Raw genomic sequence first — 26,757 nt, forward strand, 5'->3', positions numbered from 1 at the left:
GGCCTAAAAGGTGGAAGCCTAGGAGTTCCTAGAAATTTCCAGCAGCTGATCAAGCCAAAAAGGTTGGAAACAGAAGGGCCTACAAACTAAAAAACAAAACTGCCAACACTAAGGACTCGTGCCTCTCACCCTCTTCTCCCAGCCGTGACCTTAGAGTGGAAGGCCTCAATTCCTAGAGAACCGGCTGTGGGGCGCGTGGCTCCCATAGGTACCCATAACTGAGACGTCCTGCCCAGGGGCCAAGGGGTCCAGGACTCCTGGGCTGGAAACCACAGCAGCAGGTTCTTCCTCCGTATTTAATTCAGTATCACAGGAGAACCAATAAATAGTTCCTTCCCGCCCCCGCAATCTTCCTCCTGCCCCAGGCAGGGCCTCAGGGACTGGCGATCCCGTCGGGGGCAGGGCACCTGCAACCCAGAATGCAGCAGCTCAGACCAGCGGAGCTGCAGCGCCCGCGGAATTCCCGGGAGAGTTCCAAAGGGGCGGACCCAAGTTTATCGGCAGTGGGCGAGACCTAGGAACGCCCCCGCGCGCGTGGCGGGGGTGGAGCCTCGAAGGGACTTCCCCCAAATAGGGCGGGGCCACTCAGGGGGCGTGGTTTTCATCAGCTGCTGTCACGATGACGTCCATCCAAATGCGCATGGCTTCGGGGCTAGGAGCCACCATGTAGAAAAGGCGTTCGTAGGTTTTGACGCAGAATGTCAGGCGGGGGTTGGGGCTCTGGAATAAGCAGAAAGTGAGGATAATTAAGGCAAAAGACACTGGCCACAGTCTGGGTGCGAACCCAGCCTTGCTAATTACAGTCTGTGTGGCACTGGACAGGGTACTTAAGAATCTGAATGTCAGTTTCCCTGTCTTCCCAAATGATGCCACATACCTCACCAGGTTATAAGGATTAAATAAATTAACACAGGAAAGTGCTTAAAATTAACATATGTAAAGCGCTATTGGTAAATTAGGAGCGAGAGAAATTTAAAAATAGGACTTATGGCACCTTCTCTCAGTCTAACTTCTCCTATATTAGAAATATAGGCATTCAAATTTCACCTCCCCAAAATCTAGGTCCGCTTGTACCTGGGGAAAATTAGTGTCTCGAACCCGTTATTGAGAGCCCACTTGCCAATCCCAAATTGAGTAAATCCCTTATGTCCATTATCTGTTTTTAGCCCTGATGGAATGGGTTGATGAATTAGTTTTCTCTACACATAAGAACACTAAGGCTGGTCAGGCTGGGTGGCTCATGCCTGCAATCCCAGCACTTTGGGAGGTTAAAGCGGATGAACTGCTTGAGTTCAGGAGTTCGAGACCATCCTGGGCAAAATAGGGAGCCCCTATCTTTACAAAAAATACAAAAAAAAATTAATGGGCTGGGCGCGGTGGCTTAAGCCTGTAATCCCAGCACTTTGGGAGGCCGAGGCGGGGGGATCACGAGGTCAACAGATCGAGACCATCCTGGTCAACATGGTGAAATCCCGTCTCTACTAAAAATACAAAAAAATTAGCTGGGCACGGTGGCGTGTGCCTGTAATCCCAGCTACTCAGGAGGCTGAGGCAGGAGAACTGCCTGAACCCAGGAGGCGGAGGAACGATGAGTCGAGATCGCGCCATTGCACTCCAGCCTGGGTAACAAGAGCGAAACTCCGTCTCAAAAAAAAAAAAAAAATTAACTAGGTATGGTGGCATGCACATATAGTCCTAGCTACTCTGGAGGCTGAGGCAGGAGGACTGCTTGAGTCTGAGAGATAGAGACTGTAGTGAGCTATGATTGTGCCACTGTACTCCAGCCTGGGCAACAGAGTGAGACCCTCTCTCCAAAAAAAGAAAGAGAGAGAGAGAGAGAGAGAGAGAGAGAGAGAGAGAGAGAGAGAGAGAAAGAGAAAGAAAGAAAGAAAGAAAGAAAGAAAGAAAGAAAGAAAGAAAGAAAGAAAGAAAAGAAAACTAAGGCTAAAGAAGTCACTTTCCTGATGTCATATAGCTGAGATTGCAACCTAATTGCTAAAAAGCCAGTTTAGTTACTCTCCATAGAGCTTTCTAAGTATTGTATCGGTTGCCAACATTTAAATTTTTGGCACTGTGCTTTATACAAGTTTCAGTTCCTGAATTCTCTAGGGGAAAATAAATACAAGACACCATGATTGGGGCCACTTCTACTTGACAACTGTTGGCAGAAGCCAAGTAACAACCATCTCCTTTATCTATTTAAAAAAAAATTTTTTTTTTTTTTTTTTGAGACAGAGTTTAACTCTGCTGCCCACAGTGGAGTGAGGTGGTGTGATCTCAGCTAACTGCAACCTCCGCTTCCGAGGTTCAAGCAATTCCTCTGCCTCAGCCTCCCGAATAGCTGGAGTTTCAGGTGTGCACCACCACGCCCAGCCAATTTTTGTATTTTCAGTTGAGATGGGGTTTCCCCAAGTTGGCCAGGCTGGTCTTGAACTCCTGACCTCAGGTGATCCACCTGCCTCAGCCTCCCAAAGTGCTGGGATTACAGGCATGAGTCACCATGCCCAGTTAAAATACAGAGATGGGGTTTTGCTATGTTGACCAGGCTGGTCTCAAACTCCTGGCCTCAAGCAGTCTCCTAAAATGTTGGGATTACAGGGATGAGCCCCCATGCCAGGTCTAAAGGTGACCATCTCCTTTAGATGCTCCCAGGCTGCCCCACCCTTGCTCTGACCTCTTCATTCATTTATTCCCAGCTTGACCTCATAGTTTGCCACATTTTGGCTCTAATACTTTTGCTCCAAGAAAACTAACAGTGACAGGCAGGTGTGGTGGCTCACACCTGTAATCCCAGCACTTTGGGAGGCTGAGGCAGGTGGATCATGGGGTCAGGAATTTGAGACCAGCCTAGCCAACATAGTGAAACGCCATCTCTACTAAAAATACAAAAATTAGCCAGGTGTGATGGCATGCCTGTAATCCTAGCTACTCAGGAGGCTGAGGCAGAGAATTGCTTGAACCCAGGAGGCGGAGGTTGCAGTGAGCCGAGATGGTGCCACTTCACTCCAGCCTGGGCAAGAGTGAGACTCTGTCTTAAAAAAAAAAAAAAAGGCCAGTAACAGTGGGTGAAAGCCAGAGTCTAGGCTCTTAATTTTTGGTCCCTGCAGTCGGGTGACCTGTTTGTCTTCTCTGTGACAAACAGGTACTCCTGGAAGTACCCTGATGGGAGAAGCTGCAAGTGGCTTTCCCCAGGACGAGCCAGGGATGAGATAAGGCTTGACTCCAACTGGAAGGGCAGGGGGACACCAAAGGGCTTCACCTTGAAGGCACAGCGTAAGTGGTCGTAATAGACTTCCTCAATGGCCTGGAAGTAGATGACACCTTTGAGCTTGGTCTCTCCCTTGTCTGGTAGGGGAGGGAAGAGAAAGAGCCAGTGAGAAAGGTGTGTCTGTGTGTGTGTCGAGGTGAGAGTCATTGGCCCTAAGTCCTGAGACTGGATTTGGGGTAAGGAACACGGTGACAGGAGTCTGAAGGTCCCTAAAGGTTGGGAAGTAAGTGAATATTAATGCTGAATGGGAGATTGGGTGCAGAAACTGGACACCACTGGGGAGTGGGGTCTGCGGAGCTGGAATCCTAGGTCCTGAATGCCTTGGTCTCTGAGAAGGGAAGGAACTCAAAGCGTCTTCAAGTACTTTCTAGGTATAATCTCTGCCCCCTCAAACTCTCCTGGAGGGATAAGTACGTTTATCTCCATTTCACAGATGTGGAAACCAAGACTCAGAGAGGTTAAGTCACTGGGCACAAGTCACACAGCCAGAGCTGACAGAGCCAGGAGTCACCAGGTAGAGGTGGTCACCTCAGATGGTCATATAGGTTAGGGGAGAAGGATTTCAGGCAATACAAGTGTCCAAGGAGAGGTTTAGAATAATTGATTCTCCTAGAGAAGGAGAACAAGGACCCAGGACTTCTGACCTTTATGGGGTTGGGGGCAGCTGACAGTGCAGATTCAGACTCATGGGTGTCTTAGGAACATGGGGACTGGGAAGCTTGAATTCTGCTAAACTGTTATCTGCGTCCCTGGGGTAGACTGGGGGTTTGAATTCTGGGTAGCTTCAAGAGAGTTTCTCTTGAAGATCCCTGGGATCTGAACCCCAGGTTCTGGAGGGAAGAGGGAGCTGGGAGCCAGGACTCCTAGGTTGTGGGGAAAGTAGGAGCTAGGGACCTGAACTTCTGGTGTCTGTAGGGAAGGGGCTTCCAGAATGGAATTCCAGTGTCCTGGGGCCAATGATGGCCAGGCTGGGCTTACCCGTGTAGTAGGCCAAGCGGCGGGCTTGGCGGTCAAAGCAGAACCATCGCTTCCTCCAGGTCTTGATGCGGCCGCCCATCTTCACCAGGGGTCCACGGCAGCAGCCCCCAGACACCTGTACATGTGGGCAGTTTTCCGGGTTGTGGCCCCATCCCTCCAGATGCTGCCTGAGATCCAAGATGCGAGGGCCTGGAGGGTGTGGTGGTGTAGGCGGGGCCTGGGGAGCAAAGAGAAGGGACAGCTGATGTAAGGGATAGGGGATTCTACAGCCTGGAGCCCCTAGAGGGGAGTGAGTCACAGCAGCTTGCATGTAAGGCCCGCTGCAGCCTTTAGAGGGTGATATTAGCAAAGACCATCTGATGAATGCAGCGGCTACATTGATTGACTACGACGCTCTGCCCAGGGCTTTATAGACATCAGCTCCTTGACACTTCATGGCAGTGAGCCCCATTTTACACATGAGCAAACTGAGGTAAAGAGAGATGATGTAATGCACCCGAGGTCACACAGAGCTTCTAGGCAGCAGAACTGGGACACAAGCCCAGGTATTTCTGACCCTTGAGCTCACCCTGAAACATGAGAGACCTATCAAAAGAAATTAAGAGGCCGGGCGCGGTGGCTTATGCTTGTAATCCCAGCACTTTGGGAGGCCAAGGTGGACGGATCATGAGGTCAGGAGATCGAGATCATCCTGGGTCACACAGTGAAACTCTGTCTCTACTAAAAATACAAAAAATCAGCAGGGCATGGTGGTATGCACCTGTAATCCCAGCTTCTCAGGAGGCTGAGGAGGGAAAATCGCTTGAACCCAGGAGGCGGAGGTTACAGTGAGCTGAGATCGCACTACTGTACTCCAGACTGGGCTACAAAGCGAGATTCCACCTCAAAAAAGAAAAAAATATATGTTAAAATGCAGACTCTGATTCAGTCATTTCAAGGTGAGGTCTGGGGTGAGGGGTGAGGTTCTGCATGTGTGACAAGCTCCCAGGTGGGCCCTGATGCTGCTGCTCCACCAGCCACACTTTGAGCATCAAGGAATTAGAAAACTGAAGCAGGTTGGGAGTGGTGGCTCGCGCCTGGAATCCCAGCACATTGGGATGCCAAGACAGGAGGATTGCTTGAGCCCAGAAGTTTGAAACCAGCCTGGGGCAACATGGTAAAACTCCATCTCTACAAAAAATACAAAAATTAGCCGGGCGTGGTGGTATGTGCCTAAGGATCCCGGGTAATTTGGAGGCTGAGGTGGGAGGATCACTTGAGCCCGGGAGGTGGATGCTGCAGTGAGCCGAGATCACACCACTGCACTCCAGCCTGGGTGATAAAGGGAGACCATGTCTCAAAAGAAAAGGAAGAAAGAAAGAAAACTGAAGCAAGGCCAGAGCAAGAAGGGATGAGAAACAGAGATGAGATTGACTGGTTGGAGATAAGAGAGTGAGGTGAGGAAATGAGGAGTAGGGAGGAGGACTGCAGGGAGGGAATGGCCGGGTTTCAAGAGCACCCTCTAGGCCTGCGATCTCATCAAATCCATGCAGGAAGACCAAGGATCACCACCGTGTGGGGAAGCTCCCTCTCTGTATCAGGCAGTATGCCAAACTGTCACTGTGATTACCTCGTTTCCTCTCCAAAACAAGCCATTCATGTCCCCACTAGACAGATCAAGAAACTGAGGCTTTAAGAAGTGGTGACTCTCCAAGGTCACCAAACTAGGATGTAGGGGAGCTGGGCCCCAATCTAGGAGGAGAGGAGGATGGCCTTGTCCACTGCTTCCCGGCTGTGTCACCTCCAAAGAACTTCTGCCCCTAGGGGAGCCTCAGTTTCCTGCGCTAAAACACCAGTGTTATCACAGCACCCTCCTCTGGGGATGTTTCAAGGATGAGCTGGCTGCCCTCAGGGTCTTCTGCCCAGAGATTCCTCTTCTAGGTGTGAAGCCCAGAGACACACCTCTCATGTGCGCAAAAGAAGCAGGTGCATAGGGCAGGGGACACGTCACACAGCAGGGGACTGTTTAATACATGATGGCCAGGCGCAGTGTCTCATGCCTGTAATCCCAGCACTTTGGGAGGCCAAGGTGGGTGGATCATGAGGTCAGGAGTTCAAGACCAGCCTGGCCAAGATGGTGAAATCTGTGTCTACTAAAAAAAAAAAACAAAATTAGCCAGGCATGATGACACTACAAGGCAGGTGGAACAGCAGAGCAGGAGCAATTCATTTTTTTTTTTTTTTTTGAGACAGAGTCTCACTCTGTTGCCCAGGCTGGGGTGCAGTGGTAGGATCTTGGCTCATTGTAACCTCTGCCTCCAGGTTCAAGCAATTCTCCTGCCTCAGCTTCTCCGGTAGCTGGGATTACAGGCACATGCCACCACGCTTGGCTAATTTTTGTGTTTTTAGTAGAGACAGGGTTTCACCATGTTGGCCAGGCTGGTCTCGATCTCCTGGCCTCAAGTGATCCACCTGCCTCGGCCTCCCAAAGTGCTGAGATTACAGACCTGAGCCATGGCACCCAACCCAGCATTTCTTTTGTTTTGAGACAACAAAGTTTTGCTCTTGTTGCCTAGAATGCAATGCTATGATGTTGGCTCACTGCAACCTCTGCCTCCCAGGTTCAAGCAATTCTCTTGCCTCAGCCTCCCAAGTAGCTGGGATTACAGGCATGCACCACCACACCCAGCTAATTTTGTATTTTTAGTAGAGATGAGGTTTCTCCATGTTGGTCAGGCTGATCTCAAACTCCCAACCTCAAGTGATCCATCCACATAGAGATGACAGAGGAACTGGCCCTCTGTCATTCCCTTTCCCTTGCCATGCTCAGGACACTTTTCTGTGGCGTTGGAGGAGAGGAAAGGGTGAGATGTGAGAAAAGGTGGAGAAACAGAGCAGGAGAGGCAGTTGTGAGGGCAGAGTGGGACTGACCGTGATGGCAGGAATGGCAGGGCCTGAGGAACCTTCTGTGCCCCTTCTTGTTCCTTCCTGTAGATTCAGGATGAAGCACTCAAGGAGGATGCCAGCCCATAAGATGATGGGTGGGGCAGAGAATGTCCTAGGTTCTCTGTTCTGAGGGTGGAGGGGCTGGAGGCCTGGACTCCTGGGCTGAGGGAGGAGGGGCTGAGGGACTGGACTCCTGAGTCTGAGGGAGGAGGGCTGAGGGCCTGGACTCCTGAGTCTGAGGGAGGAGGGGCTGAGGGCCTGGACTCCTGGGTCTGAGGGAGGAGGGGCTGAGGGCCTGGATTCCTGAGTCTGAGGGAGGAGGGCTGAGGGCCTGGACTTCTGGGTCTGAGGGAGGAGGGCTGAAGGCCTGGGCTCCTGAGTCTGAGGGAGGAGGGCTGAGGGCCTGGACTCCTGGGTCTGAGGGAGGAGGGGCTGGGGGCCTGGACTCCTGGGTCTGAGGGAGGAGGGGCTGGGGGCCTGGACTCCTGGGTCTGAGGGAGGAGGGGCTGGGGCAGTCTCCTATTCCTAAGAGGCTGGCCTGAGCTCTCACCCGGGCCTTGAGCAGCCGCTCCCTCTCCGCCACGGCCTGCTGCAGGAGCCGCTCCATGTGGGCAATGTCAGGGTGGATGGCCCCACAGCTGGGAGGAGGGAACATGGATGGAGTGGGTTACAGTGGCTGGGCCTCTTCTCCCATGTCCCCGCTTCTCTCTGACAACTCACCTATTCCCATGGCCACAGTTCAGCAGCTGGTAGAGGGGGTATCTGCCAGAGTCCCCCACTGCTGGTGGGAGAGCTGAGGCCTCCAGGGATTCTAGGGTAGAGGGGACTAGGTTAGGAGGCTGGATACACCCTGGCTTGACACCCTCCACTTCTCCCCCTGCAGGCACAGGTGTGGCTTTCCTCCATCCTCTACCGCAGGATGGGTGCTGGCACAGGGGAAATGGGGAACAGGGTGATCCTCACCAGTACAATGGAAGGACAGGGGTCGGGGGGATCCTCTCTGGCTCGCCCTCTCTCCCCGTCTTCGGGGCAGGCTCCCGGTCCTCTGGAGGCCAATGGAGCCCTGAAAACACAAAAGGCCCATTCGCTTAGGAAAAATGCTTGATCTCCACCATAAGTCAGAGCACTGCCCAGTGAAACTACCACCCAATCAGCACAAACCAGCACAAAAAGCTGCCGTCAACATGTGCTGAGTGAAAGGACCTCACAGGGGTATGATCCCATTGAGAAGAAACATCCAGAACAGGCAAATGAACATAGGGATGGGAAGTAGAATCGAGGTTGCCAGGAATGGATTGATGGGGGATGGAGAGGCTACGGGATGCAAGGTTTCTTTTTCTTTCTTTTTTTTTTTTTTTGAGACGGAGTTTTGCTTTTGTTACCCAGGCTGGAGTACAATAGTGCGATCTCGCCTCACCGCAACCTCCGCCTCCTGGGTTCAGGCAATTCTCCCACCTGAGCCTCCCAAGTAGCTGGGACTACAAGCACACACCACCAGGCCCAGCTAATTTTTCTATTTTTAGTAGAGACGGGGTTTCACCATGTTGACCAGGATGGTCTCCATCTCTTGACCTCGTGATCCACCCGCCTCGGCCTCCCAAAGTGCTGGGATTATAGGCGTGAGCCACAGAGCCCGGCCTTCTTTTTTTTTTTTTTAGATGGAGTTTCACTCCCGTTGCCCAGGCTGGAGTGCAATGGTGCGATCTCAGCTCACCACAACCTCTGCCTCTCAGGTTCAAGCGATTCTCCTGCCTCAGCCTCCCAAGTAGCTGGGATTACAGGCATGCACCACCATGCCTGGCTAATTTTGTATTTTTAGTAGAGACAGGGTTTCTCCATGCTGATCAGTTTGGTCTCGAACTCCCGACCTCAGGTGATCCACCTGCCTCAGCCTCCCAACATGCTGGGATTACGGGTAGGAGCCACCACATCCAGCAGGGATGCAGGGTTTTTTGGGGGAGGTTAATGAAAATGTTCTAAAATTGATTGCAGTAATGTTTGCACAACTTTGAATATACTAAAAGACTAGAATTGTACATTTTAAAGGAATGAATTATATGGGATGTGAATTATGCCTCAATAAAACTTTTTAAAAATCCCACTGTGGGCTGGGCGTGGTGGTTCATGCCTATAATCCCAGCACTTTGGGAGGCCAAGGTGGGTGGATAACTTGAGGTCAGGTGTTCAAGGCCATCAGGCCAATATGGTGAAACCCCATCTCTACTACAAATACAAAAGTTAGCCAGGTGTGGTGGCATGTGCCTGTAATCCCAGCTACTAAGGAGGCTGAAGCAGAATTGCTTGAACCCAGGAGGCAGAGTGAGCAATGCAGGCTGGGTGACAGAGCAGGCGAGACTCTGTCTAAAAAAAAGAAAAAAAACCCACTGTGGCCAGGCGCAGTGGCTCACACCTATAACACCAGCACCTTGAGAGGCTGAGGCAGGCAAATTGCTGGAGCCCAGGAGTTGAAGACCAGCCTGGGCATCATGGTGAAATTCTGTGTCTACAAAAAATACAAAAATTAGCCGGGCATGGTGGTGTGTGCCTGTAGTCCCAGCTACTGTGGAGGCTGACCTGGGAGGATCACTTGAACCCAGGAGGTCAAGGTTGCAGTAAGCTGAGATTGTGCCACTGTACTCCAGTCTGGGTGACAGAGCGAGAGCCTGTTTCAAAAACTAAATAAATAAGTAAAATTAAAAAACGCCTGTGTTGGTGGCTATGTAGGAAATGCAGGCGCCTTCACACAATACTGGGGGTATTCTACTGGAACAAGCTTTTTTAAAGCTAACTTGGCTTTAAAAAAAAATCAGAATGACAAATGCATAAACCATGGAGCCCCAATTCTACTTCTAGGAATTCAGCTGATGGATACACTCATACACATGCAAAGTGATCTGAGTTCAAGGTCATTCCCTGCAGTGCCATTTGCGCTAGCAAAAGCCTGGAGACCACCTCAGTGCCCATCCCAAGGGGACAAGATAAATGAACCATGGCGTAGGCATTCCACAGATAAATTTTTTTTGGAGATGGAGTCTTGCTCTGTACCCCAGGCTGGAATGCAATAGCACCATCTTGGCTCACTGCAACCCGTGCCTCCTGGGTTCAAGTGATTCTCCTGCTTCAGCCTCCTGAGTAGCTGGGATTGAAAGCACGTGCCACCACACCAGGCTAATTTTTGTATTTTCTGTAGAGATGGGGTTTTACCATATTGGCCAGGCTGGTTTCAAAATCCTGACCTCAAATGATCCACCTGCCTCAGCCTCCCAAAGTGCTGGAATTACAGGCATGAGTCACCATGCCCAGCCAACTCCATGGACAATCCTGCAGTGTAGAACGAGAGGAAGATGCATCCTACATCCAGATAGACCATAATATAAAAAAAAAAAAAAAAAAAAAAAACGGAACATAATATCCAAGAGAATAGCAAGGCCAGGTGTGGTGGTGTGCACCTGTGGTCCCAGCTACTCAGGAAGCTGAGGTGGGAGGATCACATGAGCCCAGGAGGTTGAGGCTGCAGTGAGCCATGATCATGCTACTCGCTGCACTCCAGCCTGGGCAACAGTGAGATCCTGTCTCTTAAAGTTTTTTTTTTTTTGAGACGGAGTTTCGCTCGTTACCCAGGCTGGAGTGCAATGGCGTGATCTCAGCTCACCGCAACCTCTGCCTCCTGGGTTCAGGCAATTCTCCTGCCTCAGCCTCCTGAGTAGCTTGGATTACAGGCACGCGCCACCATGCCCAGCTAATTTTTTGTATTTTTAGTAGAGATGGGGTTTCACCATGTTGACCAGGATGGTCTCGATCTGTTGACCTCGTGATCCACCCGCCTCGGCCTCCCAAAGTTCTGGGATTACAGGCTTGAGCCACCGCGCCCGGCAAAGTTTTTTTTTTAAAGCAAGTACAGGAGGTCAGGAGTTCAAGACCAGCTGGCCAATACAGTGAAACCCTGTCTCTCTCTACTAAAATACAAAAGAAATTAGCCAGGCATGGTGGTGCATGCCTGTAGTCCCAGCTACTCAGGAGACTGAGGCAGGGGAATCACTTGAACCTGGGAGGCGGAGACTTCAGTGAGCGGCACTGCACTCCAGTCCAGCGACAGAGTGAGACTCCATCTCAAAAAAGCAAATACAGAACAGTACAGTAGGTATGCATAAAAAGAGGGGGAAAGTATGTACGTGACTAGCTGTGTCAACACAGAATATCTCCAGAGAACACATGGGAAATTGGTAACCCGGGTGGCCCTCAGGAAGTGAACAGCATAGGGGGGTAACAAGAGCCACAGAGTCCTCTGAATATCCTCCCATACTGTGTGAATTTTGAACGAGGAGAATGTTAACTTTTCAAAAGCAAATAAACATGACAACTAAATGCAACCAGTGTTCCTGGGCCAGAAGAAAAAAAGGTGGAGGGGGAGGTTTTTGTGAATTTTTTGCTAGAAAAAACACTGGTGGGGCTGGAAACAGTGGCTCACGCCTGTAACCCCAGCACTCTGGGAGGCTGAGGCAGACGGATCACCTGAGGTCAAGAGTTCGAGACCAGCCTGGCCAACACGGTGAAACCCCATCTCTACTAAAAATACAAAAATTAGCTGGGCGTGGTGGCACATGCCTGTAATCCCAGCTACCCGGGAGGCTGAGGCAGGAGAATCACTTGAACCCAGGAGGGAGGTTGCAGTGAGCTGAGATCACATCACTGCACTCCAGCCTGGGCAACAGAGCAAGACTCCATCTCAAAAAAAAAGAAAAGAAAAAAACATCAGTGGAACAACTGACAAAATATAAATAAGGTCTGTGGATTCTAATAGCATTGTCTCAGCATTAGTTTCCTGAAATCAATCCTTGAACTGCAATTGTGTCAGAGAATGGCCTTGACATTAGGTAATAAATTTAGGACTATTTAGGGGTTAAGGAGAATCATGGGTAAGAAAATAATGGGCCAGGCATGAAGGCTCACGCCTGGAATCCCAACACTTGGGGAGGCCCAGGCAGATCACTTGAGCTCAGGAATTTGAGACCAGCCTGGGCAATATAGCAAAACCCATGTCTATAAAGAATATACAATTTATCTGGGTGTAGTGGCACGTACCTATAATTCCAGATACTTGGTGGGCTCAGGCAGGAGAATCGCTTGAGCCTGGGAGTTGGAGGCTGCAGTGAGCTGAGATCTCACCATTACATTCCACTCCAGCCTGGGTGACAGAGCAAGACTCTGTCTCAAAAATTAAAAAATTAAAAATCAAAACCGTGGGAGTTGAGAAATGTTAGCTCCACTTCACAAAGTGGAAACTGAGGCCCAGATCCCTGCACTTTACCTGACTCCTTCCTTCCAGCCACATTCCCAGCACTTCCTAGCTGGGAGATCTTAGATACTTGGCACTGAGGAAATAAGTGGGCAGGGCAGACCCCAGCACTTACATTGTAGGAACAGCATAAGCCATCAGCAGGCCATAGAAACAGGCCAGATTTGTTCAGATCCCAGCTCTGCCACTTGCTGGGTGTGTGATGTAGGCACGTCATTTCTCAAACTAGGTTTCCTCGCTGTAAAGTGGGTAAGAGCCCACCACCCTTCCTGGGTTGTTGCAAGGATTAAACGAGTGATCTCACACAGTACATGTAGAAGCACGTGGCCCCCAGGTGCGATCCAGGAGCTAAGCAACGAGATCCACATTCGTGGGTACAGGGTCCACCTGGGCTTAGAAGCCTCGTGTGCACAGGCGCCAACAACTCAGGTGACAACCCTAGAGGAATTTTCCCACCCAAGTATTTAAAGCTATGCAATTTACTAATAAGGGTGACTGCTATCCTAATCATGTTGCCTGGCAACACAGCTGACACCTACCTACATCAGGTTTCTGGGGGAAGCAGCTAGAAAGTTAATTTCCCATACAGAAGAGCATCTGCTAACCCTTCACCCAAATAATAATGGAACCTGTTTGTGGGGGTTCTTCCCAACAAAAAAAATGAAATTTTATATTAGGTTGAGCCAGGGGAAATTGCCAGTATACGACTGCTTCTTGCCTCCAAGTAATAGCAATTCCATAAGGTTCAAAGTGCTAAAATGGTTTAGAACAGATCCTGACCTATATTAAGTGCTTTAAAATTAGTATTAATGTTGATTAGTAAATAGCAAGTTTTTTTGTTTGTTTTTTTGAGATGGAGTCTCACACTGTTGCCCAGGCTGGCATGCAGTGGTGTGATCTTGGCTCACTGCAACCTCCACATCCTGAGTTCAAGTTATTCTCCTGCCTCAGCCTTCCAAGTAACTGTGATTACAGGCATGCACCACCACGCCCAGCTAATTCTTTGCATTTTTAGTAGAGAGGGGGTTTCACCATATTGGCCAGGCTAGTCTAGAACTCCTGACCTTAAGTGATCCACCCACCTCAGCAGTCTCCCAAAGTGCTGGATTGCAATCATGAGCTGCCGCACCTGGTCACACAGTTATTCTTTTATTTTTTTTAAATTTTAATTTTTTTTTTGAGACAGAGTCACACTCTGTCGCCCAGGTCTTGAACTCCTGACCTCAGGTGATCCACCTGCCTCGGCCTCCCAAAGTGCTGGGATTACAGGCATGAGCAACCGCACCCAGCCCAAACACTGGTATTCTTAACAGCATTGCTTAAACTGCAAAACAAAACAAAAAAACCCTTAAATCATCATCTGTAGAAGGAAGGCTTCTCCACGCCCCCACAGTAGAACTGTGAGGTCCAGAGTTATTGAGAACATAGGCTCTAGGAGGCCGGGCACAGTGGCTCACACCTGCAATCCCAGCACTTTGGGTGGCCGAGGCGGGAAGATCGCCTGAGGTCAGTTCAAAACCAGCCTGGCTAACATGACAAAACCCCACATCTACTAAAAATACAAAAATTAGCCAGGTGTGGTAGTGCACACCTGAAATCCCAGCTACTTGGGAGGCAGAGGCTGGAAAATCGCTTGAACCCAGGAGGTAGAGATTGCAGTGAACCGAGATCATGACATTGCACCCCAGCCTGGGCAACAAAAGTGAAACTCTGTCTCAAAAAAATAAACAAAAGCCAGTGAGACCCTATCTCTACAAAAAATTAAGAAATTGGGCCCACGTGTGGTGACTTATGCCTGAAATCCCAGCAATTTGGGAGGCTAAGGTGAGGGGACCGCTTAAGCCCAGGAGTTCAAGACCAGCCTGGGCAACATAGGAGACCCCATCTCTATAAAAGGAACTTTGAAAATCAGCTGTGTGAGGTGGTGCATGCCTGTGGTCCCAGCTACTCAGGGAGGATCGCCTGAGCCTGGGAGGTTGAGGCTGCCGTGAGCTGTGATTGCACCATTGCACTCCAGCCTGTGCAACAGAGTGAGACTATATGAAAAAAAAAAAAAAGCTAGAAAAGGACTTGAAATGTTCTCAACACATAGAAATGATCAATACTTGAGGTGATGGATACTCCAAATACTATGACTTGATTATTAAGCATTCTATGTATGTAATATCACAGGTACTCCATAAATATGTTCAAAATATATCGTTGTTTTTTTTTTTTTTTTGAGATGGAGTCTCGCTCTGTCGCCCAGCCTGGAGTGCAATGGTGCAATCTTGGGTCACTGCAACTTCCGACTCCCCGCTTCAAGCAATACTCTTGCCTCAGCCTCCCAAGTAGCTGGGATTATAGGTGCCCACCACCACACCTGGCTAGTTTTTGTATTTTAGCAAAGACAGGGTTTCATCATGTTGGCCAGGCAGGTCTTGAACTCCAGACCTCAGGTCATCTGCCCAACTTGGCCGCCTAAACTCCTGGGATTACAGGCATGAACCACTGCACCCGGCGTCTGTTGTAACTATTAAAGAGCTGGGCCTCCCAGTTTTAAGGAAGTCTAGAAGGATTCTCAAAACACAAATGGCTGCATTACTTCTGAGACAGGGAGACCTTCTTATTAATATATGCTGTTTGGTTGCTTTTAAATATCTACTCCTGGGTGCACATGTTTCTATTTTGCCAGGGCAAGGGTGGGTGCTACACAGAAAGAAACAATAATAAAGCTGGAGTCATAGGAATACCCCGTAGCCAACCTTCCCTATGCCCCACCCCGTACAGGAAATCAGAGTGGAAGCTCTGGAGACCCTAGTCCAGGAACTGTGCTCTTGGCCCCTCCCTCCCCACTGACCAATAAGACACACAGGGAAACAGAGGCAGTGGGGGAGGCACCTGGAGGGAGCTGTGGACAGAGAAGAGGCAGGAAGAGGTAGAGGTGGCAGCGCTGTGGGCCGCGGGGTCCTGGAGCACCAGCAGCTGGTGATCTGTCTTCTGGGTGAACAGCAGCTGTAGGAGAGGGGGTGAAGCTTCATGGGAACAGAAGGGACCCCACGGCAACCGCCAGTTCCCACATGCTCTGGCAGGTGACTCTAGTGCCACCCATTACTCAGAAAGAAAACCTAAGGAGAGCTGGAATGTGGTCCTCAGTGTCCAGTCTCCCAGCATAGGGCTGTGGGCAGAGACTGCTGGTTCCCTGAGGAGGGGCTAGGGCCTGGACTCCTGGGTCTGAGGGAGGAGGCGACTGGGGGCTGGACTCCTGGGTCTGAGGGAGGAGGCGACTGGGGGCTGGACTCCTGGGTCTGAGGGAGGAGGCGACTGGGGGCTGGACTCCTGGGTCTGAGGGAGGAGGGGCTGGGGCCTGGACTCCTGGATCTGAGGGAGGAGGGGCTGGGGCCTGGACTCCTGGGTCTGAGGGAGGAGGCGACTGGGGGCTGGACTCCTGGGTCTGAGGGAGGAGGCAACTGGGGGCTGGACTCCTGGGTCTGAGGGAGGAGGGGCTGGGGCCTGGACTCCTGGGTCTGAGAGAGGAAGGAGCTGGGGCCTGGACTCCTGGGTCTGAGGGAGAAGGCGACTGGGGCCTGGACTCCTGGGTCTGAGGGAGGAGGCGACTGGGGCCTGGACTCCTGGGTCTGAGGGAGGAGGGGCTGGGGCCTGGACTCCTGGGTTTGAGGGAGGAGGGGCTGGGGGCTGGGGGCTGGACTCCTGAGTCTGAGGGAGGAGGGGCTGGAGTCTGGACTCCTGGGTCTGAGGGAGGAGGGGCTGGGGCCTGGATTCCTGGGCCTGAGAGAGGAAGGAGCTAGTGTCCTGCACTTTTGGGTCTGAGGGAGGAGGGGCCAACAGGCATATAAAAATCCTCATACCTTAGTGAGGGCTGGGTTGGGCTCAGAGAAGTCCCCACCAGGTGTTCCCTGAAGGCGACTGAGCTCGAGCAACCGGCTCCGTTCCTAGCAGAAGATACAGACGGCTACTTTCAAAGTCAGAATGGACTGTCCCAGCTGCTTTCCCGAATGTCAGGAGACATCTGGGGTGCAGGGAGGTGGTGGGATGCCCCAGGGCAAGTGTGGACGGTGGGACAGGTGCCAGGGAGCTCACCTGTGACAGGGCCTGAAGGGCCTCCTCCTTCTTCCGGCTCAGCCCCCGGCTCTCGGCTGCCATCTGCTCCCCCAGTGACTTGAGCTGCTCTTCTAGGACCCGGATCCGGCGCTGCAGAGCATCCCTCTGTGGCGGTTACTCAGCTGCCAAGGCCCCACCCGGCTCTGCAGGCCACCCTCCCACAGAAGTACATCTGCCTGGAGGGCTGGAGTTTGCGCCAGCCCCTCCCGGAGACCACGGGGTTCCAGTGTCTAGGGCTGGGGACCCAGCATTCAGCTCCCTGGACCCTCCTCCCTTTTGAGGGTCCAGAAGAGATCTGGGGAGGACTGGGGAAGATGAAGAGACAGGGATGGACAGAAAGAACACTGACCAAGACAGGCCCCAAAAGACAGAGAGGTAGACAAAGACTCAGGGAAAAGCAAAGACAGAAATAGAACAGAGGCAAACAGAGAAAACCCGAGACAAAGGAAAGCCAGCGGGAAAAAGATCCAGACACAGGTGGAAAAAGGAGACCCACAGAAGAGCTTTCTTTTTTCTTTTTTGAACAAAGTCTTGCTCTTGTTGCCCCAGCTGGAGTGCAATGGTGTGATCTCCACTCACCACAACCTCTGCCTCCCAGTTCAAGCGATTCTCCTGCCTCAGCCTCCCAAGTAGCTGGGATTACAGGCGTGCACCACCACACTCAGCTAATTTTTTTTTTTTGTATTTTTAGTAGAGACGGGGTTTCTCTATGTTGGTCACCCTGGTCTCAAACTCCCAACCTCAGGTGATCCGCCCGCCTCAGCCTCCCAAAGTGCTGGGATTACAGGTGTGAGCCACCCTGCCGGCCCACAGAAGAGCTTTCTAATCCACAACTTTGGGAAACTCTGTGAATGTGAAGCTCCCAGGAAGGATCTGGTGGAGCGTCTATTTGGAATAGAGGCAAAGAATGTGGTGGTGAAAACCAAGTTTGTTCAAATCCTGGCTGTGGCAAGGCACAGTGACTCATGCCTGTAATCCCAGCTCCTTGAGAGGCCGAGGTGGGAGGATCGCTTGGGCCCAAGAGTTTGAGAGCAGGTGAAACCCTGTCTCTCCTAAAACTACAAACAGTATCCAGGTGTGGGGACTCGCACCTGCGGTCCTGGCTACTCGAGAGGCTGAGGTGGGAGGATCGCTTAAGCACAGGAGGTCGAGGCTGCAGTGAGCTGTAAGCATGTCATGGCACTCCAGCCTGGATGACAGAATGAGACCCTACCTCAAAAGAAAAAAAAAATCCTGGCTCTATCCCCTTACCAACTAAGGAAGCTTGGAAAAGATTACTTAAGCACCTTGACCTTCAGTTTTTTCATTTATAACATGGAAAAAAAATGTAATAGAACTTGCCTCATAGGTTTATTGTAAGGATTCAATGAGGAAATACTCATGAAACATTCAGGACCATGTCTGGCATTAGTAAATGTTTCATCAGTATCAGCTCTTGTTGTTACTATTCAGAAGAACATGACAGGCAGGAAACAAGGACAGAGTAAAAGGCAGACAGAGCAGGGTAGACAAGAGCAGCAAGGGAGGCAGGGCGCTGGGCATGACTCACTCTGTGCTGCGCCATGCTGGCCTGAAGTTCCTGGACCTTGGGGTCTGGCGCCTGGGGCCCAGGGTTGTCCCGATCCTCCTCCTCCTCCTCCTGCCGGCTCTCCCGCTCCAGTTGCTGGAACTCTAGGTCCTCATAGGCACGTTGGGCCACATCCAGCTGTTCCCTCATCTATAGATCAGAACGCAAAGGCTGGAGACCTGGGTCCCTAGGACCCCAGAGAGTAGTGGGCTGGGGTTGGGACTCCTGGTCTGAGGAAGAAGGTGACTGAGGACCTGGACTCTTGGGTCCTAGGGGAGGAAGGGACTAAGAACCAAAGGACCAGCTGGGCACTGTGGCTCACGCCTATAATCCCAGCACTTTGGGAAGCCGAGGTGGATGGATCACCTGTCAGGAGTTCAAGACCAGCCTAGACAACACAGTGACACCCCGTCTCTAAAATTCAAAAAATTAGCTGGGTGTGGTGGTGCGCACCTGTAGTCCTAGCTACTCAGGAGGCTAAGGTGGGAGAATCGCTTGAACCTGGGAGGCGAAGATTGCAGTGAGCCAAGATTATGTCGCTACACTCCAGCCTGGGCAATGGAGCAAGACACCATCTCAAAAAAAAAAAAAAAAAAAAAAAAAAATCCAGAGTGTCATTACCTCCTGCACACCCTGCAGAAGCCGCTCACGCTGGTCCTCTGGCTGTGAGTCGAGCTGTCCCTGGGCCTCACGGAGTCTCTGGCGAAGACCTTCTAGGCGATCCCGTTCCCGGCTCAGCCGCCTCTGTTCCTAAAAGAACCATCAGGTCCTCAGCCTTAGCTTGAGCGTAGAGAGGGAAGCAGAGGCCAGCCACATCTCAGAGCCTGCCTGGAGTGTCAGCTCTACAAAGGCAGGGACTTCATCTATCTGATTCACTCCTGTGCAGGCCTCCCTCCCAGTCAGCACCAAGATTTTAAAGAAATGAATGAGGACAGGTGTGGACATCCCAGCACTTTGGGAGGCCAAGGTGGGAGGATCTCTTGAGCCCAGAAGTTTGAGATCAGCCTGGGCAAAATAGGGAGAGCCTATCTCTACAAAAAATTTTAAAAATTAGGGCTGACCAGGTGCAGTGGCTCAAGGCTGTAATCACAGCACTTTGTGAGGCTGAGGTGGGCAGATCATGAGATCAGGAGTTCGAGACCACCCTGACCAACATGGTGAAACCCCGTCTCTACTAAAAGTACAAAAATTAGCCAAGCATGGTGGCAGGTGCCTGTAATCCCAGCTACTCAGAAGGCTGAAGCAGAAGAATTGCTTAAACCCGGGAGGCAGAGATTGCAGTGAGCTGAGATCGCACAACTGTACTCCAGCCTGGGCGATAGAGCAAGATTCTGTCTCCAAAAAAAAAAAAATTTGTGGTGTGTTAGTGCATGCCTGTAGTTCCAGCTACTTGGGAGGCTGGATTGCTTGAGCCAGGGAGGTCCAGGCTGCAGTGAGCTGTGTTTCCATCATTGCCCCAGTCCAGGTGACAGAGGGAGATCCTGTCTTGAAAGAAAAGAGAGAAAGAAAGAAAGGAGAAAGAGAAGAAACAAGGAAATAAAGAAAGGAAGGAAGGAGGGAAGGGAGAAGAAAGGGAAGGACAGAAGGAAGGGAGGGAAGAAGGAAGGAGGGAGGGAGAGAGAAAGGGAAGAAGGAAGGGGAAAGAAAAAGAAAGAGGAAGGAAGGAAGGAGAAAGAAAAAAAGAGAAGGAATGAATCCAAAACCTATTCATGCTCTGTGATACGGGGATGCAGCAGTGGACTGTATCTGGGCCCTGCCCTCCAGGTGGGAACACAGCCAATTGGAAAGATCAGGGCAGTAAAACCCAGAGATTGTGGGAATCTAGAATGAAGAACAATGTCTGCCAGAGGTTGAGGCTGCAGTGATCGCACTACTGCACTCCAGTCTGGGCGACAGGGCAAGACCCTGTCTAAAAAGAAAAAAAAAAATCAGGGAGCATTTAGATCTGGGAAAGTAAAAGGAGCCAGAAGGGCATTTTGGGCAGAGGAAATGGCATGGCACAAATGCATCAAAGTTGAAAAGTAAAGGAAGTCTGGGGGACAAACTCCAGCCAGAGTGGAAGAGGATGTGGTGGTGGGAAGAACATGGTGGGAGAGGACAGTGGGAAGGCCAGCTCGGCCAGCTCATGGTGGGTTTGGTCAGCCTGGGGATATGGGAGCCACAGAAGGACTGAAAGGAGGGAGTCGAACCTAGGAATCATCCCTCTGGGAGATGGGTTAGAGGGGTGGAGAGCAGTTCCCTCTGGAGTCCTCCAAGTGGTGAGGATGAGACCTAAGCTGGAGCCTGGGCAGTGGAGCTGGAAGAGAGATGGACTAGACAGGGAGGATTAGGAAGCAGAAAGGACAGGACATGGTGGCGGAGGGCTTGGAGGTGAGAGGCAGGGAGGTGTCCAGTGCAAAGTCCAGGACTCTGGCCTGGTGATCAAAGGGACAGCAAGACAAACAGTGTGGAGAAGGGAGTTGCTGAGGTCAGCTTTGGATATGGTGAAGGAGCAGCAGCCAGACTCCTGGACCAGAGGGAGGAGGGGCTGGGGGCCTGGACTCCTGGGTCTGAGGGAGGAGGGGCTGGGGGCCTGGACTCCTGGGTCTGAGGGAGGAGGGGCTGGAGGCCTGGACTCCTGGGTCTGAGGGAGGAGGGGCTGGGGGCCTGGACTCCTGGGTCTGAGGGAGGAGGGGCTGGGGGCCTGGACTCCTGGGTCTGAGGGAGGAGGGGCTGGGGGCCTGGACTCCTGGGTCTGAGGGAGGAGGGGCTGGGGGCCTGGACTCCTGGGTCTGAGGGAGGAGGGGCTGGGGGCCTGGACTCCTGGGTCTGAGGGAGGAGGGGCTGGGGGCCTGGACTCCTGGGTCTGAGGGAGGAGGGACTGAGGGCCTGGATACTTGGTTATGAGGAAGGAGGGGCTATGACTGGGATTTCTGGATCTGGGTGAGAAAGGAGTACTTAGTAGCCAGTATCCTAGGAAGAAGGGCACATTTCTCTCTTAGAAGAGAAGGACTGGGAGAAATAGGTGATCTTTGAGGATAAATGAGGGCCCAGGACCCAGCTCCAGGAAATGCCAACAAACAAGACATTTGCAAAGAAAAAAACTGACAAAATCACAAGTCACCATTTTCCAACCCATAATGATAACTGACCTAAGCAATGACCACTGATATGGACGTTAGAATCTTCAGATAAAATAGTCTTTTTTGTGAGAGAGAGTTTTGCTCTTGTTGCTCAGGCTGGGTGCAGTGGCACGATCTGGGCTCACTGCAACCTCTGCCTCCTGGGTTCAAGCGATTCTCCTGCTTCAATCTCCCGAGTAACTGGGATTACAGGAGCCCACCACCACACCAGGCTAATTTTTTTGTTTTCAGTAGAGACGGTTTCATCATGTTGACCAGGCTGGCCTCGATCGAACTCCTGACCTCAGGTGATCCACCTGCTTTGGCCTTCCAAAGTGCTGAGATTACAGGCGTGAGCCACCATGCCTGCCGAAAGATTCTTAAGAAGAGACCAGGGTGACCTCATGAAGTCTGGACAACCACCAGAGATGAGTTTCCTGACTGGCTCAGGAAGCACTAAAGCACTTCTGAATGCGATCCAACCTCTCCCTCTAACCAACACCTGCTTGCAGAAACAGGGGCATGTTCGGGGAGCCAAAGGTATGCCATCAGCCATGCTCTGCCTGTGAGACAGAGACTGGCTTTTTCCAATTAAACAGTACAGGGAAGACACAGGGAATGGGAACCACCAGAGATGAAACAATAGGTAAGACATAGGAACCAACCACACTGGCCTTTGGGGACTTCATTCAAACAAGCCACCTGGTTTTTGTTTGTTCGTTTGTTTGTTTGTTTTTTCTTTCTTTTTTTTTTTTAAAGACAGGGTTTCACCATGTTGGTCAGACTGGTCTTGAACTCTCAACCTCAGGTGATCCGCCCGCCTTGGCCTCCAAAGTGCTTGGATTACAGGCGTGAGCCACCGCGCCCGGCCACAAGCCACCTGTTAACTGATGTTTTGAGACTATCTGGGAAACATAAAAACTGACCAGAAATAAGACGATACTAAGAACTTACTATTATGATTACTATTTTTGAGACAGGGTCGTGCTCTGTCACCCAGGTTGAAGTGCAGTGTCATGATCACAGCTCACTGCAGCCTCTACTTCTGGGTGCAACTGATCCTCCCACCTCACTTTTCTGAGTACTGGGACCACAAGCGCACGCCACCACTCCTGGTTAATTTTTGTATTTTTATTTTCCACAGAAATGGTGTCTCATTATGTTGCCAGGCTGGTCTCATACTCTTGACTCAAGAGATCCTCCCACCTTGGCCCCCACCAAAGTACTGGGATTACAGGTGTGAGCCACCTCGCCCAGCCAAAAAGGTTTTCTATCTGTCAATGACACACTCTAAAGATATGTACAGGCCATATGATGTCTGGGATTGGCTTTAAAACTAGGGATGGGAATAAATTGGAGATATGAAACAAGAATGGAAAAACACTGGCAGGGCGCAGTGGCTCATGCCTGTAATCCCAGCACTTTGGGAGGCCCAGGAAGGTGGATCACCTGAGGTCAGGAGCACCAGTCTGCCCAACATAGCAAAACCCCGTCTCTACTAAAGATACAAAAAATTAGCCAGGCATGTTGGCAGGCCCCTGTAAGTCCAGCTATTTGGGAGGCTGAGGCAGAAGAATTGCTTGAACCTAGGTGGTGGAGGTTGCAATGAGCCAAGATCACGCCACTGCACTCCAGCGTGGGTGACAAGAGTGAAACTCCATCTCAAAAGAAAAAAAAGAATGGAAGAATATACATCATTGCTGAAGCTGGTGGGCACAGGACATGGGAGCTGCCTGACTATTGCAGGTTTGGAATTCTTTTCTTTCTTTCTTTTTTTGAGACAGAGTCTCACTCTTATCGCCCAGGCTGGAGTGCAATGGTGTGATCTTGGCTCACTGCAACCTCCACCTCCCCAGTTCAAGTGATTCTCCTGCCTCAGCCTCCTAAGTAGCTGGGATTACAGGACCCCACCACCACACCGGCTAATTTTTTATATTTTTAGCAGAGATGGGGTTTTGCCATGTTGGCCAGGCTGGTCTCGAACTATTCAGTTCAGGCAATCCACCTGCCTCAGCCTCCAAAAGTGCTACGAGGACAGGCATGAGCCACCACGCCCCACCGGTTTGGAAATTTTCACAAACCCACATTTAAATAGCAAACGGACAGGGACAAAGGAAGAGCCCCCAAAATCACGTCCAGTGAGGGCGGAGGAAAAACAGGAGAGGCATCAGCCCTCACTCTCTCAGAAGCCCAAATGTCTCCTTTGGGGAATAGGGACAACCCCGGGACGCAGGTGGCTAGGAGCACACCATCAACATCCATGGACCAGGAATGAGACTGCAGATGAAGACCCAGTGAGCCAAACAGACCTGTTCCCGCTGCTGGCAGCCACCCCGCTCCGAGGCCGCCTGCTGCCCCAGCAGCTCCCGCAGCTGCTCCTCCTCCCGGCGAGCGGCCACTCGCTCCCCAGCCAGCTCGCCCCGCAACAGGGCCACCTCCACCTCCATCTGCAGAGAGAATGCAAGGGCTGGGGGCTCCGGCGCCTGGGTCCAAGGAAGAAGCCCAGGGCCTGAACTACTGGATTTGAAGGGAGGACGAATTCCAGGGACCTGGATTTGTAGGGAGGCTCGGAGCGGGCAGGGCTAGAATCTGATCCCACCGGAGGAAAGGGCTGGGAGTTCGGCCTTGTGGGTTCCCTTTGAATTGGGGCCAGGCTTCCCAAGGGGTCCGCAGCCTCACCTCGATCTTCAGCTCCTTCCTTTGGCGCTGTAGCTCCTTCACTCGCTGCTCCATCAGAGCCACGCGAGTCATTGCCTCCAGCTGCTGTCCTCGCAAACGCCTCGCCGCCCCTCGCACCCCTTCCCCCAAAGAGGTGGATGCGGGGGGTGTGGCCACCTTCGCTATCGGAGGCGTAGCCTCGAGCTGAAGTTGAGGGGGCGTGGTAAGTGGAGATGTCTCGCCCCCTTGCAATCTCAAAGTAGGTCTGGTCCCCACCCACATCCCCCTCAGCAGGTCTCAGTCTACCTAACACAACCACCACTCCCATAATCCGTCACAGGCTCTTTTCTTTTTTTTCTTTTTCTTTTTGTCCTGAGATAGGGTCTCACTGGGTGGAGTGCAGTGGTGTGATTACGGCTCACTCCAGCATCTACCTCCCTCCCGGGTTCAAGCGATCCTCCTGCTTCAGTTTCCTGAGCAGCTGTGACTACAGGCGCTCACGACCACGCCAACCTCTTTATTTATTTATTTGAGTTGAGAGAGGGTCATGCTATGTTGCCCAGGCTGGTCTCAAATTCCTAGACTCAGGCGATTCTCCCACCTCGGCTTCCCAAAGTGCTGGGATTACAGGCGTGAGTCCCGGCGCCCGGCCTCAGCCTCTTGTATTTAAGGTCGGAGTGGGGGAGGGTGCAAGTCCAGTGACCACCCGACCACACCGACCACAGAGGCTTGCAGTACCGTATGGGAGGTGGGGGGATACAAAGCCGACTTACGAAAGGTGTTTCTTTTTCTCTATCCAGGTCCTATTGTCTTGGCATCACTTTCTCGTAGTGCCTGGATCTGTTTCTCTGTCCCTCTCTCCACCCCTCCCCAACTCACAGACTCAGTATCTGTCCGCTGACTCTGAGTCACTAGATCTTTCTCCCTCGGAGTATCGCCCTCTCTCGAGGTTTGTCTCTATTTGTTTCTCTGAGCATCTCTGCCATTTATTTCTAGGTTTCCCTCGGACTCGATTCCCGTCTCTGACTCTCTTCTCCGGTCTCACTGTGTCTCTATCTCTTTTGGGTCTTTGTTTCTCAGTCTCCATGTTTCTGGGCCTCTGGTTTCTTGATCTCTCTGCAACTCTTACTCATTTGGTTCTCTCTGTTCAGTAGTCTGTCCTGTCTCTGGGTCCCTCTGTCTCCGAGTCTCTGTCTATCTGGTCTCTCTCTCATTTTTAGAGATAGATTTTGCTCTGTCCCAGGCTGTGGTGCAGTGGTGCAATCATAGCACACTGCAGCCTCCAACTCCTGGGCTCAAGCATCCTTCTGCCTCAGCCTCCCAAGTAGCTAGGATTACAGGCACGCGGCGCTGCGCTTGGACAATTTTTGTATTTTTTGTAGAGACGGGGATTTGCTATGTTGCCCAGACTTGTCTCGAACTCCTGGGCGGCTCAAACGATCCTCCCCTCGGCCTCCCCAAGTGCTGGGGTTACAGGCCTGAGCCACCTATCCGGGTCCTCTATACCCGTCTCTCTGTCTCTGTGGCCCGTTTGGGTCCATCTCCGTTCTTGGGGCCTCCCCGGGGCTCTGTCTATCTGGTTTCTCTGCGTCTCTGCCTCTCTGGCTCCGTGTCCCGGTTTCTGTGTCTCAGTAGTCTCTGCTGTCACTGGGTCTCTCGCCCTGTCTCCGGCGCTCTGCCTTTCCGGTTTCCCTCTACCTGTCTACCTGTCCGTCCACCTATCTGGGTCCGCGTCGGTCCAGGCCCCCCGCGCGGTCGCCCTCGGGCCCCTCACCGCGTCGCGGCTGCTCTCTGTGCTGCTGCCTTCTCCCACTTCTTCCTCCGCCTGCCGCTCAGTTCCTCCGCGGCTCGAAGGCTCCGCCAGGACGTCGGGCTTCTTCTGTTCTCGGGACTCCTCGGGACGGCCCCGGTGCTGAACCTCCACATCGCGTTCCGGGACTGGCGGCGGCGGGGTCCCCTCTTCTGGGCTGCTCCGCGTCCCCATGGCCGCCCGCGCTCCTGCGAGGTGGGCGGGACCAGGCGCTCTGAGGGGCGGGGAAGGGGGCGGGGCCGGGGCCTAGGAGGCCCGAGCGCCGCGCGCGTCTGCTGCGGGGCGCGGAGACCCTCCCAGGAGGCGGGGCCTAAGAGTTCAAAGGATGGAACTGCGGGCTGCGGAGGCAAGTCCTGAAGTTTCCAGAGGCGGGGCTTGATGGCTCCGAGGCGACGGGAATTTGAGTCCGGGGTCGTAGCACGCCCCCTACTGGCCCCTTCGACCCCGCCTGCTCTCCCTCCTCTCCAGGTGTCAGGCCTTGGACCCTCCCAGCAGCCCCACTCAATCTCTTGGACTCTCTTAGAGAGACCCATCTTCTCCCTCCCGGACTCAGCAGTTCGGCTCCCGCCGCGTCCTCCCCGGAGCCCCGTAGGCTTAGTCCCGACCCCACTGTGCAGGGAAATAGCGCCCATGCCGCCTCACCCAGGAATCCAGGAGTCGGAGCTCCCAGGCTCCCCTCCTCTGGACAAGCCAGGAGTCGGAGTCCTTGAGATTCCGAAGTCCAGCCCCCACCTCCCCGCAGCCTCAGCCCCCTCACCAGCTCAGGCTTCGGCGCGCTCCTCTCTGCGCGCTGGGCACGGCCGCTTCTGCCTTTGAGACAGGTGGCAGGGGAAGAGGGAGGAGAGAGAGGCCGCCCCGTCCCCCTCCCCAGCAGCCCGGAAGTGGAGGGGGGACAACAGGTCCAACAGCTCCCGAGGGAGGAGGGAGCGACGGGCTTGCCCCACCCGCGGCCTCGGCATCCGACCATCCCGGCCCCACCGGTCCCACCCTCGTGGAACTCAGCATCGCGACCTCCCAGTCTCACTCCAGCCCCTCGTTCCTGCCCCCTGGAGG

General features: G+C 52.4%; 1 protein-coding gene across 3 annotated transcripts; it reads right to left on the bottom strand.

Annotated features, from left to right (window-relative positions):
• Window positions 1–282: 282 nt before the first annotated feature.
• Window positions 283–26,512, bottom strand: PHLDB3 (pleckstrin homology like domain family B member 3). 3 transcript variants are annotated; one of them, XM_035285016.3, is made up of 16 exons: window positions 26,462–26,512; window positions 25,669–25,892; window positions 23,916–24,098; window positions 23,546–23,683; window positions 18,757–18,885; window positions 18,118–18,285; window positions 16,548–16,658; window positions 16,316–16,399; window positions 15,348–15,461; window positions 8,135–8,234; window positions 7,892–7,982; window positions 7,722–7,809; window positions 7,157–7,213; window positions 4,247–4,463; window positions 3,260–3,345; window positions 283–720 (listed from the first exon to the last, which is right to left on the bottom strand). In XM_035285016.3, the coding sequence occupies exons 2-16, from the start codon at window positions 25,876–25,878 to the stop codon at window positions 586–588; spliced, it is 1,911 nt and encodes a 636-aa protein (XP_035140907.2). In that variant the 5' UTR covers window positions 25,879–25,892; window positions 26,462–26,512; the 3' UTR covers window positions 283–585. The 3 variants fall into 3 exon arrangements, with proteins under 3 accessions (XP_035140907.2, XP_078216173.1, XP_078216174.1); XM_078360047.1 differs by having other exon boundaries at window positions 25,669–26,512; XM_078360048.1 differs by lacking the exon at window positions 7,157–7,213 and having other exon boundaries at window positions 25,669–26,512.
• Window positions 26,513–26,757: the final 245 nt, after the last annotated feature.

Source organism: Callithrix jacchus, chromosome 22 (assembly GCF_049354715.1).
Source record: "Callithrix jacchus isolate 240 chromosome 22, calJac240_pri, whole genome shotgun sequence".
Lineage (NCBI taxonomy): Eukaryota > Metazoa > Chordata > Mammalia > Primates > Cebidae > Callithrix > Callithrix jacchus.